The sequence below is a fragment of the Pangasianodon hypophthalmus genome, chromosome 30 (genome assembly GCF_027358585.1).
Source record: "Pangasianodon hypophthalmus isolate fPanHyp1 chromosome 30, fPanHyp1.pri, whole genome shotgun sequence".
Taxonomy (NCBI): Eukaryota; Metazoa; Chordata; class Actinopteri; order Siluriformes; family Pangasiidae; genus Pangasianodon; species Pangasianodon hypophthalmus.
This window is the reverse complement of record NC_069739.1, coordinates 2859726-2877337: the sequence shown is the minus strand read 5'-3', so window position 1 is coordinate 2877337 and position 17612 is coordinate 2859726. Positions and strand designations below refer to the sequence as shown.

The window sequence follows — 17612 nt, the reverse complement described above, 5'->3', positions numbered from 1 at the left end:
GCTGTCTCCTCTCCAGCGGTACCAGAGGAACTCTCGATCGCGAGGGGATCAGAGCGCTATCTGGGATCTGTCCTCCAACCATGTCCTCCAACCATGTCCTCCTCCGAATCTCTCTCTCTCTCTCTCTCTCTACTTCATCTGCCGTTAACCGGAATAACGGACTTTCCGTTCCAACATAAACAAACACGGCAAGTGCCGTCTCGCGTGACACTAAATCTCACAAACTCACTGAAAATACTCAAAACAAACAACTAAATCGATTAAAAAACACTCATTCCTGCTGAAAACACCCAGCATACAAACAAAATAACAACTTTGCTAAAGACTCCGCTGCTTCACCTGTTCTCCCCTGAATGATAAATCAACCATCCAATAAGAATCCTCCTTCCAGTAGGGAGGCGGGACTATAACTTTTACAACCAATCAGATATGAATGGCCTTACTCACCCATATTTGCATACAATCATTATAAAAAGAGGTTCTCACTCTTATAGGGACAGTTACATATAAACGTAAACCTTACGTGCGTCCTATTAAAGCATGTAAAAAAAAATATTAATCAATGATGTTGTCAAAATCTTTAGTAACCGAAATTTACCCAGAGTTACATACATAAATAAGAACCACAATGGTAAAAGACACAAAAAAGAATTAAAATCAGTCCCAATAAACACACAGGAGCATGTGTGTGGAGTACACATCGTTTAATTACCAATCACAATCATAAAACACAAACAGAAAAGACAGAAGCTGCAATCTTGAACATTTACTGAACAGTGACCTCTAGTCACAGATTTCTCTGCGTCACCGATTTCAGCACAACTCACACAGCTCGCGCGCTGCACTTCTCACTCCTCCATCCTTTTCTTCTGAAATTTTACTAGTTTCTTGTCTGACAGTTCATTTTTAACATTTCCTTTTTAATTAATGTAAAATGACTAATCTGTTTTAATGAATACATTTAAATGAGTGTGTTTTTGTGCAGATGGATTGTGTGCTAGTCAGACAGATGACTGAGCAGCAATGTGACAATGTGCAGGAATTTTACATAAAACACTACACACTTTATTTTGGATCACACAATCTCACAGTAGAACCAAACCATGAGTAGATCCTAAACCCAGCGTATAGAGGCTGAGTGAATGTGGTGTGGACTCTGTGGAGGAGCTTCATCGTGTCAGAGACGCTGTAGAAGGACAGAGTTCCTGCACTGTGATCCACATACACTCCTATTCTGGAGGATGATGGAACTCTGAGATCAGTCTTAATGTTGTTGTGATAGAAACAGAGAGAAGAAGAAGAAGAAGAAGAAGAAGAACACCGCAGACTCCAGGACTGATTGTTGTATCCAAACACACACTCATTACCCGGTCCTTTCCTGCTGATGTCTTTATATGAGACTGATATGAACACACCAGCACCACTCCACTCCACCTCCCAGTAACAGCGTCCACACACACTCTCCTTACACAACACCTGACAGTAGGAGGCAAATCTCTCTGGATGATCAGAGTACTGCTGCTCTCTCTCACTGTATCTCACCGCTCTGTTCTTCTCAGACAGAATGAGTTTACGATGTACTGTGTTGGGATCCAGAGTCAGATAACAGAAATCTGAAATAAAAGAGAAAAACAAACTGAACGTGGCATGTTTTATTAAAAGTGTAAGCGCTAAGCGTATAGCCAATACAATAATTAGCTTTTTAATATTTAACCGGAGAGTTGTAGTTTTTCGCCGTCCTTTTATCAATACAAAGAAGCGTACCCGGAAGTGATAATGGACTACATTTCCCATGAGGAGGTCACCTCCGCCATTACTAATTTACATTTTAGAAAGAGCCAGTGTGAGTTTAACAGAAGACGAACAAGGAAGGATATTCAAGGTAAGTGTTTTATTTTTTTGCAGCTTTGTTATTAGTTTCTGGTTACAAAAATAAGAATGTGAAAGAAGTAATATTATGGAAACGTGTGCAGAAAGTTTGAGAAGTTAGTGTAGCAGCTCGCTGGATAACTGTGGTGCACTAATACTGTCCTCCTAATGAGAGGAAATGCACAGTCAGATTATCAAAGTGTTCTCCTAGTAATCCTAACACTCAGCTAGACACACCTTACACCATGACCATCATGTCTGAAAAGTACTGTTTCATTTATTATTATTATTATTATTATTATTATTATTATTATTATTATTATAATTTAGGACAAGTCCTTTCAGAGTGTTTTTTTTTATCTGTAATTAACCCAGCTGTTAAGCCTAATTTTATTAAACACAACAAGTATTGCAGATGATAGTAGTAGATAGTAGTGTTCTGGCACACATAATGTGTAAATATATATACATTTGAGGGCTCCACAAATGACTGATGGTTTTAAAAGGGGTTTAAAAACGTACCTTTATAAAAAGTGTTTTAATATAGTTTAAATTTCTGTGCTAATCTCAGTTGGCAGCTGGTTTTAATTGCTGTTTTTTTTGTAGCACTTTGAGATTTTCTTTAAAATGTAAAGTGCTTTATAAATAAAATGTATTATTATTATTAATATTATTATTATTATATATATACACACACACACTTACAGTTCTGTGCAAAAGTCTTAGGCACATGCAATGAAATGCTGCAGAGCAAAGATGCCTTCAAAAATAATGAAATTAAATGTTTATACATTTAAAAAATACCATAAAAAGCAGTAAACAGTAATAAATGACACAAAGTCAATATTTGGTCTGATGACACTTTGCTTTAAAAAAAAAAACACTATCTGAGGTGCAGTGTGTGCAGTTTTATAAGGAAATGAGCTGGAAGTGTTACTGAGCATCTTGCAGAAGCAGCCACAGTTCTTCTGGAGACTTTGACTGTCGACTCGCTTCTTATTTCTGCAGCGAAACCCAGCAGCCTTCATTATGTTTTTATCTGAAAAGTGTCTCTTATGGAATCTGCTGCTTTCTTTACTGACATACAAACATTTTTCTGGAACATTTCATTTTGTGCTGAAAAACCAATGTTTGGAAATTTAAAATGTTTTTGTACTGAATCAATAATGTAGAATTCAGAAAATAAACATCTATAACAAAGTTTGTACTAAAATAATAGGGTGCCTAAGACCTTTGCACAGTACTGTATATATATACCACTGACAGAGCATGTGTGTTTGAAGCTAAATGCACCCTCTGCATCTTTTCAACATGGGGCACAAAGTCTTTTTTTTTTAAAATCCTTCCATTAATTTACACGTGTAATTGCTAGTGTGCTAGAGGTTCTTTACTCTTACTGTCCAATTTAATAGGAACACCTGTACACCTGCTCATTCATGCATTTATTCAATCAACCAGTGTATAAAATCATGCAGATCCAGATCAAGAGCTTCAGTTAATGTTCACATCAAACATCAGAATCAGAAAAAAGTCAATGTTTTTTGTTTTTCAATCCATTCTGTGTAAACTCCAGAGACTGTTGTGTGTGAAAATCCCAGGAGATCAGCAGTTTCTGAAATACTCAAACCAGCTCATCTGGCACCAACAACCATGCCACGGTTAAAGTCACAGAGATCACACTTTTTCTTCATTCTGATGTTTGATGTGGATATTAACTGAAGCTCTTGACCTGGATCTGCTTAGAATTTAAATAAAATACAAAAAATCTGTTTAACATGCCTGTTTCTAAGGTAAGAATTGTGTTTGTAGGTTAAAATGATGTCTGTTTCTGCTTTTATATGCAGACCTGCTGTTACATTTGCTATTCAGTCAACCAATAAAAGTTGTTTAGAAGGTAAACGTCATTCTGGGTTAATAATTTTGTTAGCATCAATGGAAACAATATTGTTTCTTATTACTTATAGTGCATTTGGTCCCCACAAGGAATGAAGACAGCTGGTGTGTGTGAGGGTGGACCTCACATGTACTAAATACTGGAAACAGGTCCTACAAGTGACCACTGCGTGTGTGTGTGCGTGCGTGCGCGCACGTGTGTGCATGTATGTGTGTGCATGCACGTTGGGTGTACATGCTTGTTGGGTGTAGCTGTAGGTGTGTGTGTGTGTGTGTGTGTTTGTGCTTTACACGTACATTTCAGAAAATCTTCTCTGCTCTGTGGCTCCGGTAGTGAAATGATCTGAACTGCTGCAGCTGTGGAGAGAAAAATGGAAACGAAGACAAAAAGCATCATCAGGTTGTGTAAAAGATGGAAACAGTTTAAAGTGATACAGTCAGTTTATTCATTTTAAATCAGTATTTTAGTTAAAGGTGTTATTTGAGTAAACTGTCTGCAAAAAGAAAGCAGGAGCATTGCTAAGAAATAATACTTCACAGAGCGAGTAAAGACGTCCATCATTGTGTTTCTCCAGCAGGAACAGCTCCTCTTACCATGTGGAGAGATTTTGTTAAATTCCTCCTCACAGAATTCCTCGAGTCTCTTCTTCAGATCTGAGAGAGAATTCCTCACTCCATCAAATGAGAGATGTTGATGGACAGTGATGTTGGACGTGTGAAAATCTGGTCTTTTTTGTTGGGGAGACCGACGTCCAGAAGCTAAAGCCTACAGAAAGCAATTTATACATCAAAAACAGTACACACAAACAAAGTACTTTGGAAAGTTTGTCTTTTTGCAAAATTCCTGATTTTTAAAAGTGTATTTACATCCATGAGCATTCTATCACTACATTACCCAGCTTGCATTACACAAATACATCATACGATCATTATGAATCCACCTTATAAGCCGCCAGTTTTTAATGTTGTAGCCATAGATATAGGAAATCAGTAGATACATTAGTCAATGTTGGTGGCTACTGTGATCCTTCATTGCTCAACTGTCACGATAAACACACCAGACAAATGAAGTCATAGCTACTCGAGCCCAAATCCACAAACTATCAATAATGAAATTAACTAAGAACTGAAGTCGAGTTAAAAAGAAGCTAAACAGCACTAAACAATAACAAACAGTAATAAACTGTGAAGTCACCTGATCTCAGGATAACACCAGACACACTTGTGATGTCAGACAGGGACATTTATTGTTGCTTTAATGAGAGGTGTTTTAGAGAGTGTGTGAGGAACAGCTGGCTCTGTAGATCAGACAGTGAGTGTTACCTGGAGGAAATGGATGTGATCGTGTGTGTGTGAAAGCTGCTCCAGCTCATTGACTCTCCTCTGAAGATCAGCAATCTCCTGCTCCAGTTGCTCCAGGAGTCGTTCAGCTCGACTCAGTTCAGCCTTCTCCTGAGCTCTGATCAACTCCGTCACCTCCGAGCGCTTTTTCTCCATGGAGCTGATCAGCTCAGTAAAGATCCTCTCACTGTCCTCCACTGCTGTCTGTGCACTGAGCTGTTAGGAGACACACACAAGATTTAAAGCTCATCTATCATTCCCTCTCTTACTGGGAATCTAAATGACTGGTTGTCCATGTTGTGTGTGTTTCTAGGAGCAGCTCTGTCTCTGCTCACTGCTCACCTTTATAGTGTTCACAGCCTGTTTCAGCTCCTGCACCTTCTTCTGCTTCTCCTGGATTCTCTGCTGGGATTTCTTCTGCTCCTCCTTTAGCTCACTCTGAGGACACATCAATTATTTTCAGCTCTTAATGAAGTACATTCATCTTTATTAGTTCCTACATCACAATACCTAATCACCTGGCAGCACAGTGTTGTAGAATTTCTATATGGTTACTGCATTTTGTAGTGTTACGAGCTAGAAATAACTTCCATGCTGCTTATTATGAGTGGCAAAATAAAGAGTAAAACTTGGGTTTTTGGGCAGAAGAGTAAAAGGAAAAACAAAGAATGTAAAAAGGCGGGATGCCGGTGTGATGGTTTCCAGTCAAGGGAACCATCAACCTTTAAACATGGCTTTTTTGAAATGTTGCCACATAGTTGGAAGCACACAATTGTACAGAATGTCTCTGTGTGCTGCATCATTACAGTTTCCTTTCTCTGGAACTAAGAGGCCCAAACCTGTTCCAGCATGACAATGCTCCTGTGCACAAAGCGAGCTCCATGAAGACATGGTGTGTGAAGGTTGCAGTGGAAGAACTCGAGTGTCCTGCACAGAGCCCTGACCTCGACCCCACTGAACACCTTTGGGATGAACTGGAATACCAACTGCACCCCAGACCTCCTCACCAACATCAGTGCCTGACCTCACTAAAGCTCTTGTATCTGAATGAACACAAATCCCCACAGCCACGCTCCAACATCTAGTGGAAAGCCTTCCCAGAAGAGTGGAGCTTATTATAACAGATTTATTCATGTTTGCTGTACCTCAATTCTCTCTCTCTCTCTCTCTCTCTCTCACTCTCTCTCTCTGCTTTCGTGTGCCATGCTCTGTCCCTTCCTGGTCTGACCAGATTAGGACTAACACTGACAAAAGTTTTAACACTATCTTAACCAGAACACAACATTTTAACAAGCTTTTACAAAACTGAAATTAAAGTTCAAATCCTGTAACTGACTAAAGCAATTAATTCCAACTAAGAAATAAAACTAGGAAGAATTCATTCTGGAAAGATTTCTAGTTCTCACCTGTTTCTCAGCTCTTTCTGCTGCGGCTGTGATGGTGTCGTGACCTTTGTGATTATCCATCGTACACAAATAACAGATGCAGGTTTGATCAGTACGACAGTAGATCTCGATCAGCTTGCTATGTTGAGAGCAGACCTTCTCTTGTAGTTTTGCTGAAGCTTCGATTAATGTGTGTTTCTTTAAACCAGAAATTTCCAGATGAGGTTTCAGATGAGTTTCACAAAATGAAGTCAAACACATCAGACAGGACTTGACGGCTTTGCGTTTTCTCCCGGTGCAGAAATCACACTCCACGTCTCCAGGTCCAGCATAACAGTGAGCAGGAGAAGCAGCTTGGAGTTCAGTCTTCTTCAGTTTCTCCACCACTTCAGCCAGCATGGTGTTTCTGCGTAGAACAGGCCTTGGAGTGAAGGTGTCTCTGCACTGAGGACAGCTGTAGACGCCCTTCTGATCCTCCTGATCCCAGCAGCCATTAATACACAACTTACAGAAACTGTGACCACAGGGGATAGTCACCGGATCCTTCAGGAGATCCAGACACACTGGACAGCTGAACTGGTCCTGATCTACTGAAATACTGGCCTCTGCCATTTTCCTGAACTCACACACTGAGAAAGAGAGAGAGATCAGTTTTGTTTTCTCTGAAATGAGGAGTTACTTCCTGATTCTCTGAGTGTGTGAGAGGAAGAGGAGGAGCACAAACGCAGAGAGGTTATCAATCCTCCTCTGTTAACCATTTCATCTCCCTTCAGTACATAAATATAACCCGTGTAGCTACACTTATTAGGATTAAGTTCATGAAACACACACAGAATGGGTTTTAAATTTCTGGTCTTTTTTTCCTACTGACACCTCAAGCAAAACTTTCATCCTTGTTGATAAATTACAATTGTTACAATTTAAGAACTTATTCCTAGTGACATCTTTAAAATTATATTCATCCTGGAAGAATGTTGGAGCCATTTTTAAAGTGAGAAGTTCTCACTTTACAGTTCTCCAGAAGCTGCTGTTTTTCTGTGTTTGTTCTTTTGCAGATTTCAGCCTTGCTGTTTTATTCTTGAGGCTGTTGAATGGTTTCTGCTGCATTACTCTTCCTCTGTACCCATGCTCCATGATCCTGTTGTGAATAGTCTGTGCTCTAGTTGTATCTGGTAATTCTCATTCATCTCTGAAGCAATCCCTGCTGCTGTTTCTCGGCTGTTGTCCTTGATTTTATTCACAATTATCTGCCCAATCGGCTGGTGGTCTTTCTGATTCTGCCTGTATGTCGACTGTTTTCATTCACAAGTCCTTCTTCTTTGAACTTATTTTTTGAGGTTTTGCTGATCAGCTGAATAAAGCGGCCTTCTTTCCTTCTTTCCTCATAACTTAATTCCTTCATCTGAGTCATTTTTGCAATGACTTTTAACCAGCTGGTGTAAAGGTAATTTAAAGTAGATGTATGTAGTCAATTACCTTCAGTTACATACAGATGCCTCTAGCAGAGTAACCACATGGTGTAGTTCATCATATTAACCATGGATTAACTGTAACAACCAGAATAATATTAAGTGTCCAAATATATTTTTTTAAATTTAATTATCAGCAGTACATCTATTATTTTTATATTTTTAAACATAATAATCATTTTTGTGGAGTGTTTTGCTTGAAAGGTGTGCTTGTGCTTTTTTTCTTTAAAATAAATGCCACTTGTTTTGACATGTTGTTTTCTAATGCAGTAAAATTCATACAGTTGTAAATGTGGCTTAAGTCTCCAAAAAAAAACATTTGGGGCCACCCTATTTTAATATTGTTAAATGTTTTAAAATGAAATTTAAAGACAAAGTGTTTAGAAACAGCTTTAGATTTTAAAACGTGAACGTATATTTTAGATCTTAGAATACATGCTGAAAATTAAAATATTTTAAAAGGTATATATGATTGTAATGTGGTGTTATTTGCCTCAAAATGTCTTTCTGAACAAAATTCACCCTTGTGCTATATGAGCATTTTTGGATTTTTAAAGCAGGGTTTTGTAAAAATTTTCAAATTTTTGTTTTTTTATTTTGAAATATTGGCTTCAGCCATTTTCCTGAACTCACAGAGAGAGAGAGAGAGAGAGAGCAGCACTCAGAGATAAGTTTTGTTTCCTCTGAATGAACTTTGAGCTTCTGTGATTATAGTGTGACAGAGACACTGGGTGGAGCTTTAAAGTGTGATGGGTGGAGCTTTAAGTGAGGAGGGTGTAACTAACCTCCATGGCTATAAGTAATATAATGTGATGTAATGGTATTAATTATTAAGGTGATTAATGTAATGAGATGAGTTTCTACACATTTTCCTGTGGATCACGTAAAGATTTTCCCATCACCTCATACTTCACAGACACTCTCATTGTCTCCATTCCACCTCAACCTCCATTCCTTCTATATAAATGGACTGAACCTCTGTGTGATACTGAGGTGTAATTAGCACAGTTATGTAAACAATGGCTAATCGTCCGTCCCTCTGGTTAAGTTGACTATATGGTCGTGTGAATGGTTGGAGCGTCTCTTCCTCTCAGCTCACACAGGTAGATTTGAGATCTCTAATACATTTTTGGTCCTAAGTTTAATTTGATCAGCCATTCAGTGTGTAGTAAAGAGTCAGCACTTGATTCATTTCAAACCTGATTTGGAACAGAGTCTGTCAGGCTTTCTGAGATATACCAGTACAGCTGTATAAAGCTGCAAATGCACTAATCGCTCTATAATCCAGTAAGAGAGTCTTAACATCCAAGATTTAAGGAAATAAACAATAAACACGTGACTAGTTGAACACCAGAAGGTTTAAAATGTAACTGACTGGTGTTAGTTTACTGGTGAGAATGGTGTGAACAGTATTTTCACCAGCAGAGGGCGGAAGTGGGCAGTAGGGTGAAGTTTGGTTTCTTTTTTAAGTCGCATTCTGTGGCTTGTAACTTTCTCTCTGAGTGATCATTTTCCATGTAAATATAGCCGAAATCACAGCACAGCCGATGTCTTTAACTTGTGTGTGTGGTGATTTTGTCAGACGACGTGGCGGTTATAAAATCAGGATTTTAGCAGCGCAGAGCAGCAGCTTGGAAATGGCTTGGAAGTGACTGCTGGTTAACATGTAGTCTTAATGAGCCGCGTTTCACTCCCTATTTCAGACTCGTTCCGCTGTCTGACAACAGAAACAGAAAAATGGGTCAATGTGAACAGCTTTACTGGGAATTCGGCTTTATTAAAATACAGTATGTGAGCACAGAGAGAAGGAGAGAAGCAAACAGATGTAAAGGGCTAACACCAGGCAGAATGCAAACACGACGTCATGACGTCACGGACACGCTAATCAGCGCATGTCGTCACATTTAGCGACTTTTCGAGCAGGCTTTAGCTACTTTCCATTGAAAGCAGTTGGCAGCAGTGCACTGAGGAGAGCCATTATCTGTCTCTAAACGCTTTTAAATGCATTTTTCAGGTGAGTTTGTGTAAATTGTGGCACCTTTTAGTGAGTGTGTGCTGTTAAAATCACTGCAGCGTCGAATGTTTGTGTGTATTTGATGTGTATGTTTCCAGTAAGAGAGATTAGCTGCTTCTCCTGCTCACTGTTCCACTGGGCCTGGAGATGTGGAGTGTGATTTCTGCACCGAGAGAAAACACAAAGCCGTCAAGTCCTGTCTGATTTGTCTGACCTCCTTTTGTGAACCTCATCTGAAAGCTCAGCATGAAGTTCCAGCTTTGAAAAGGCACAAGCTGGAAAAAGCCACGACGCAGCTACAGGAGAAGATCTGCTCACAGCACCACAAGCTGCTGGAGATCTACTGTCATACTGACCAAAGCTCCATCTGTTATTTGTGTGCGATGGATGAACACAAAGCTCACAACATCATCTCAGGTGTGTCAGAAAGAACCGAGAAACAGGTGAGAACTAGCAAGTGGTCATTTTGTTGGTAATCGGCGTTATCTGTACACTAAATGTCACAGTTTACTTGAAGTACCATTAATGTACACTTATTCAGATTATACTTAATATAATGCTGAGTACGATTGTTTTTATTTTCTCACAGCATGAGCTAGAGGAGGAGCAGATGAAATCCCAGCAGAGAATCCAGGAGAAGCAGAAGAAGGTGCAGGAGCTGAAACAGGCTGTGAACACTATAAAGGTGAGCAGTGAGTAGAGCAGATTCACCCACGCCTCAGCTCCAAACTGTGTTGTAACTAATAAATAAATAATAATAATGTTAGTCCTGTCTGTATTTAGTCATTTAGAAAGGCTATTCAGAAAGGAACTCGACACGTTTCGAGGACATTGACTTGTTATGAGGACCTCGATGCAGGACATTGATTTGTTTCCTTTAATATTGTTTAATTGTCTCCAGAGTAGTTGGGGTTCTGGTCTAGTGATTATAGCCAGCTTTTACTGAGTTAATTGCTGATACTCCTTTCTATGTTAAAAAAAACAAATGTTTACATAGAAAGCTGGAGCTTTTTCACAAAGGTAATGTTGGATCAGTCTATGGTGGCCGAGTGATACCTAGTCTAATTACAACCTAGTATTCACAGTATATAAGTATTAATACATAATGTAACTAGGAAGTTAACTACGACAATGAATGTTATTCGAGCTTTAAAATTAAACTGTGTGTGTGTGTGTGTCTCCTAACAGCTCAGTGCACAGACAGCAGTGGAGGACAGTGAGAGGATCTTTACTGAGCTGATTAGCTCCATGGAGAAAAAGCGCTCGGAGGTGACGGAGCTGATCAGAGCTCAGGAGAAGGCTGAACTGAGTCGAGCTGAACGACTCCTGGAGCAACTGGAGCAGGAGATTGCTGATCTTCAGAGGAGAGTCACTGAGCTGGAGCAGCTTTCACACACACACGATCACATCCATTTCCTCCAGGTAACACTCACTGTCTGATCTACAGAGAGAGCTCTGTACGCCTCTTTCCACCCTGCAGCCAGCTGCACCAGATGTGCGTAAGGTTGATCTCAAGTCAGTCCTAAATCATACGTTGTGAGGCAGCAGTAGTACCCACTCCACCACTGTGCTGCCCATGTACCTTACTAATAATCTCAATTTGATTTATGATGAAGAAGCTTTCTATGCTAGCTGATATAAAATAATGTTCCATTCAAACTAGATTGTGACAGAGCTTAAGTTTGACTGTTGCGACTGGCTTCTAGTCTCCAGGCCTGGAGTTTACGAAAATAATGAATGTACTTGTCTTAGATCACAAGTGTGTCATGTCTAATTTAGTCTGTGATTGTTTATTCCTATTACCCTCCTTTTTACTGTGTAGAGTTTCCAGTCTGTCTCTTCTGGACATAAGGACTCATCAAGCATCCACGTTAATCCACGTCTCTCATTCGACGGTGTGAGGAAGTATCTCTCAGACCTGAAAAAGCGACTGGAGGAATTCTGCACTGAGGAATTGAAAATCTCTCCACATGGTGAGTAAAGACATGCTGACAAAAATGTTTGATGTGTGTGTGTGTGTGTGTGTGTTTTTTTTCAACAGGCCGATTGTGTTCCATTAATTTATTCTGTTGTCTCCACAGATTCTGCAGTTTAGATGATGTCACCCTCAGAGCCAAAGAGCAGGCAAGATTTTTTGAAATGTATGTCACTCTCTCACACACACACACACAACCAATTATATCTGTGCAACACAGACACTTGGTTAATCCACTTCTAGTGATTTTCTTCTGTCTTTTGTAGTTTGGCTTTTTTTAATTCTAATGAGAAATGGTAGTATCTATGTATATATAGCTTCTAAAGCTAACTAGTTAAACACAAATTAAACAATGCACTAATCAGTGTGAAAATCGGCTGTTTGTTTTACGTGCTCAGCTTCATACTAGCTTCATTCTCAGATCGTAGCAAAGCAAGCTAACTCTACTAGCTACATACACTCGCTAGAGGCATAAACAGTCTCTGCTACTTCCTTCCAAGCTTTATTTTTCTTCATAATGTCTCTATGCATGTTTAATGAGAGGGAAAAATTTGACAGGGAAAGATGAAGCTGAGTTTTTCTAACATTTTGGTGCATCAAACTGTAAATGGGAACTAATTACAGGTAAGAACTAAAGTAATGAGAGGTAACTGAAGAAACACATACATGCCATAGGACTGGACAGAGGAATCATTCAAGCCATCATTAGGATTTGTTGCTTTGCTGTGTCATGCCTACTTTATACCTGAGATGAAATGTCACTTGTCGCTGAAATCATGGCTCCTTGTTACACACATACGTAGAAACTCAATGATCATTTGTCGCTTTGTCACTTGCTAGTGTGAACATAGGTTTAGGTAAGAAATAGTATAAATAGGTTGGTGTCTCACTTAAGTAATAAATGTATTTTTTTAATTATACCTTACATTCTTCTCATTTATTTCAGATTTCTGTTCTCTGACTCTGGACCCCAACACAGTAAATCAGCACCTCATTCTGAGTGACAACAACAGAGTGCTGAGACACAGCTGGAGAGACCAGGAGTACTCTGATCATCCGGAGCGGTTTGACTACCACTGGCAGGTGTTGTGTGAGGAGAGTATGCTTGGACGCCATTACTGGGAGGTGGAGTGGATGCGAGATGACGATGTGGAAATATCCGTCTCGTACAGAGAGATCTGCAGGAAAGGATGGCGCGACGAGTGCAAGTTTGGACGCAACGATCAGTCCTGGTGTCTGCGATGTTCTTCCACGTCTCTCTGTTTCTATCACAACAACATTCAGACCGAGATCCAAGGGCCATCATCCTCCAGAATAGGAGTGTATGTGGATCACAGTGCAGGAACTCTGTCCTTCTACAGCGTCTCTGACACGATGAAGCTCCTCCACAGAGTCCACACCACATTCACTCAGCCTCTATACGCTGGGTTTGGGATCTACTTGTTAGATGACGATATAACTGTGAGGTTGTGTGATCCTTAGTAATGTGTGTAGTGCAGTAAGATGTGTCCCAGTTTCTCACAACTATATATATTGTTAAATTGACTTGTTAATCTCTGACACTTGTAGGAATACAAATATGAGAGTCACTGTTTTCCAGTATGCTGAATGACATCAGCTGAATGATTATGCTGAGCAAAGTTTCTAGTAGGAGGTTTCTGCCAGTTCCTGTTCTCTTTACTGTGAGTCAAACAAGCATAGTAACTGAGGCTACCACCTTTTGTCTGTGATGGCTCTTGGTGCCTCTGCCCCATTCTTTGCATTGGTGGCCATTGTTCATGATCATCATTACCTGAGGTGTGGACTTTTCTTTATCTCTATGATAATGAAGTGTGTGAGTGGTTTAGTTATGCTGATTGGATTAGAGCTGGTGAAACTGCAGAGTCTGGGGAGGGTTCCTATAACTCTGTACTTCTTTTCCATGTTTTGCTTAAAGTTGTCACCTGAGTGCTTTTGTCTCCACCTCTAAGGACTGACCCTTAAAATGTGTATAAAACTACAATGTACAGATCTCTTGTTTAGACTTGATGACTGCAGAGTGAAACAGCACGTTCTCAATAAAGAATCCTGCTGAAGATATACCCGAGTCTCCTGGTCTTCACTTCTGAGTTTCCAACACACCCCAACTTTGATTTTGGCTCTGTGTAGAAGCATCAGTTACACTATTATACACAACATGTACAAATAAAAATGGAAATGAGTTTTTTTAACACTGCTGTGTGGAAATTAAACTGTTTTAGATTTGTTACATAACGTAGCACATGTGCTCTAATATAAAAGCTCTAAACTTTTATCTTTCTAAGTGCAGACTCGGCATCAGCAGAAACACGACGAGCAAGTAGAACACGGTTCTCTCCATCTTTACTGCTGAGATCTCTGACATTCTCTCCTATACATCAATGTCCTTAAATAACCCCAGCTTTACCTGGACATTCTCTCTGCTTACTAAACACAATCTACGCTCAGGTCAATCATTAAACCCAGACTTGTGAGATATGGGAATTTAATCTTCCAGAGCAGGAATTTCCGAAAAAAGGAGGAGAGAAGGAGAAAATATTACAAGTGACTGTTCATGGTGTCGCTACATTTCTATTCTGATAAAGTTCAATAACTTGGTGCAATCATAAATGGTTATGACATTTTATATTTATAAGTGAACTATGTTCATGATTCTGTTGAAAATGATACAGAAGTTGTTTGATACCTGATAATAACATAAAGTAATAATATTTCAGAAAATTAAAATGTTTCTCTTTGCTCCAGTCAGACTGCAAAGTTTATAAGCCTAATCTTGTAGCTGCAATTTTACAATTACTGTAATCCTGTAGCTACCAACTTACAAGTAATGCTTAATTTAAAAATATTATTCAATTCAATTAAGAAAATAAATATAAAACAAAACTCAAAACTAAATTTTCTAATTCTTTGTCATTTTTTTAGCATCTTTCTTCTGTAGCATCTTTGTTTCTATTTAGATAATTCAGATAATACAGACATAAGACTTTTACAGAAAATAAAAACAAACGCTATACTGTGTGAACAATGGACATATGGACAAAGCAAGAGACAGAAATGTTTTTGGATTGTTTGCACGTGTCATTTTAAAACACAAAGGCGCTATGACACCAGTGTGTATTTGGTGGCTTTGTGGTAAAAGCCTTGCCTTAGGCCCATGAGCTTGCTAGTTCAAGTGCAGCTCATTGCTGTACTCAGTTTTTTGGGTGGAGAAATGGCGCTAAAAGGGCAGGTTTTTGTGCTGTCTACAAGTCTGTGCAGTTTACTTAGTTATATGACTGTCACTTATAGGAAGGTGAAAAGGACTATAAAACAGGTCCTTAGTGTGAGATCCTGTGGCTCATGTGGATGAGTGTCACCTCTGGGTTAAGAGGTTGCTGGTTCAAACCCCAGCCAGGACTCCAGGATGTGAACAAAGAGGCTTAAGGGGTCAATAGCAGGCAGAAGGTGTGGGATGCCCAGGGGGTGGCAGGGGGTGGCAGGGGGTGGCAGGGGGTGGCAGGGGGTGGCAGGGGGTGGCAGGGGGTGGGCAATATCTGGGCAGTTGGGGTAGAAGGGTTATGATGCAGGGAGGAAGAGTGTTAACTTAGTTTTACATAATAAGGGGAGCACTGTGAAAACTAAGTTACCACACCCTCTCCAAGCCACCTGAACCCACACCTACCCAGCCCAATCCCTGGTGGGGGAGCTGCCCAGATATTACCATCACACCCTCTAGACCACCTGCACCTTTCCCTCTGTCTGCCACTGATTCCTTTAGCATCTATGTTCACATTCTGGAGTCCTGGCTGGGGTTTGAACCAGCAACCTCTTAACCCAGAGGTGACACTCATCCACATGAGCCACAGGATCTCACACAAGTGAACTCTTATAGTCCTTTTCACCTTCATATTAGTCACTGTCGTATAAGTTCATATAAGTAAAGTGCATAGACTTGAACCAGTTACATCACACACCATCTTGGTTTAATATTTTTACGACGCAAAAGCCTAACCTAATATTTTCCATCTAACACACCAAGTAGAGACAAAAGCTGACTTCAAACCAGCACCTACTGAGTCCAGAGACAAGGTGTTTACCACAAAGCCACCAAATCCCCTCACAAACACAGTGGTGTCATAGCGCCTTTGTGCTTCAAAATGACACCCTCCAAAAAAAAAAAAAATATGTAGAACATAATATTGTGTGTATATATATTTGCCTCCTGCTTTAGTAACATCCTTAGTTCTCTTCAAGCCTCATGTACAATAATGGCCTGGTGGAAAAAATGAACGGAACAGTGCAGAGGTGCAATTATTATTATTATTGATGTGGAAAACCAAGACAAAATATTGTTTTAAGAGAATACATGTTTTACACATAATTAGAATTTTTTTATGGTTTACAAGTAACCTGATGAGTGAAAACTCAGGACCCTGGAGAAACTGGCGAACAATAAACCCAACACATGGATCAGTATCAGATTAGAAAATGAGATTTATTTATGTATAATTCTTATTACTTCTATTATTACAAATACACATCATATATACTTTATATAAGCTATTATTTAAAATAAAAATAATATTATTAAGATCAACAACAACAACAATAATAATAGTTAATATTATTTTAATAATATATTTTATACATGTAGCACCCCCTGCCCTCCTAGGATTTACTTCTCCTAAGTTCTGTTAGGGTGGAGCCCCGGGTTCAGGTAATGTGTCTCTCAATGAAAATATTAAAGTCGTTACTCCCCTCTAGTATTAATATTAATTATGAGCTAAGCTATCCTTTTCCTTTAACAGATCGGATGGATGCTGTCAGCGGACCTACATTAACGGATTTCACACTCCAGGTAAGTGTAGGTCAGTACCCTTTACTTTCAGTGTAAACTAATATTCTGATACAGAAATGAACTCACTACTCAGCAGAAAGTATCAAAATTAGGAAGATTATTTATTAACACAGATAAATATACCAACAAATATATAAATATATACACAAATAGATCAATTAATAGATAAATAGGTCAATAAATAAATAAAATAAATAAACAGAAAGTGTGAAAGGAGAGAAACAGAAGAAACTATTCACTATCTATGACAGTGTCACATGGATCAATAACCCCAATAAAGAGAGCTGTTCACCTTCAGGTGTCTCTGTGTGACTTATTTCAAATACTAATCAATTAATAAACACACTCTAACTAATTACTTTATATGTCCTCTTTTGAGAAAAGGTCAATACCCTCTTTGAACGGTGAAATGAGTGTCACAGACTATGTACAGGGGGATTAAAAGTGCAAAGAAGATAAATACAAGGCCTTCCATAAGCATTCAGATTTCAAACAACACTAACACTAATGACTTGTGAGCTCACACACACACACACACACACACACACACACACACACACCCCACCGTTGCAGGCCTGAGACGTTGCTAGGGCTCGTTGTGGCCCAATAAAACACAAAGCTGGCCTCTTCACTCTACTGAGCAACAAAATCAGTAAATAAAGCCCCTCAGTCCCGCTGTCATTAAGGCAGTAAGCGTTATGAGCTCCGCTCCGGATCTCGCTGCATCTGATGCCCACTGCAGTCTCTTCCGAATCGCTGTCTCCTCTCCAGCGGTACCAGAGGAACTCTCGATCGCGAGGGGATCAGAGCG

At 39.5% G+C, this 17612-nt stretch overlaps 1 protein-coding gene and 1 pseudogene across 1 annotated transcript; one reads left to right on the top strand and one right to left on the bottom strand.

Annotated features, from left to right (window-relative positions):
- Nucleotides 1–689: 689 nt before the first annotated feature.
- LOC128317828 (tripartite motif-containing protein 16-like) lies at nucleotides 690–7191 on the bottom strand. The gene is made up of 6 exons (XM_053231661.1): nucleotides 6510–7191; nucleotides 5446–5541; nucleotides 5086–5319; nucleotides 4357–4528; nucleotides 4060–4119; nucleotides 690–1613 (listed from the first exon to the last, which is right to left on the bottom strand). The coding sequence occupies exons 1-6, from the start codon at nucleotides 7098–7100 to the stop codon at nucleotides 1066–1068; spliced, it is 1701 nt and encodes a 566-aa protein (XP_053087636.1). The 5' UTR covers nucleotides 7101–7191; the 3' UTR covers nucleotides 690–1065.
- Nucleotides 7192–9992: 2801 nt separating this feature from the next.
- LOC128317836 (tripartite motif-containing protein 16-like) lies at nucleotides 9993–13556 on the top strand (annotated as a pseudogene).
- Nucleotides 13557–17612: the final 4056 nt, after the last annotated feature.

What these genes read in the sequence shown, in the direction of transcription:
- LOC128317828 (XM_053231661.1), bottom strand. Translation starts at nt 7,100, where the DNA reads ATGGCAGAGGCCAGTATTTCAGTAGATCAGGACCAGTTCAGCTGTCCA. An exon ending in AGGCTGTGAACACTATAAAG is followed by an intron (nt 5,320 to 5,445) that starts GTGAGCAGTGAG and finishes GTCTCCTAACAG; the next exon opens with CTCAGTGCACAGACAGCAGT. An exon ending in CAGAGAAGATTTTCTGAAAT is followed by an intron (nt 1,614 to 4,059) that starts GTACGTGTAAAG and finishes CTTTTATTTCAG; the next exon opens with ATTTCTGTTATCTGACTCTG.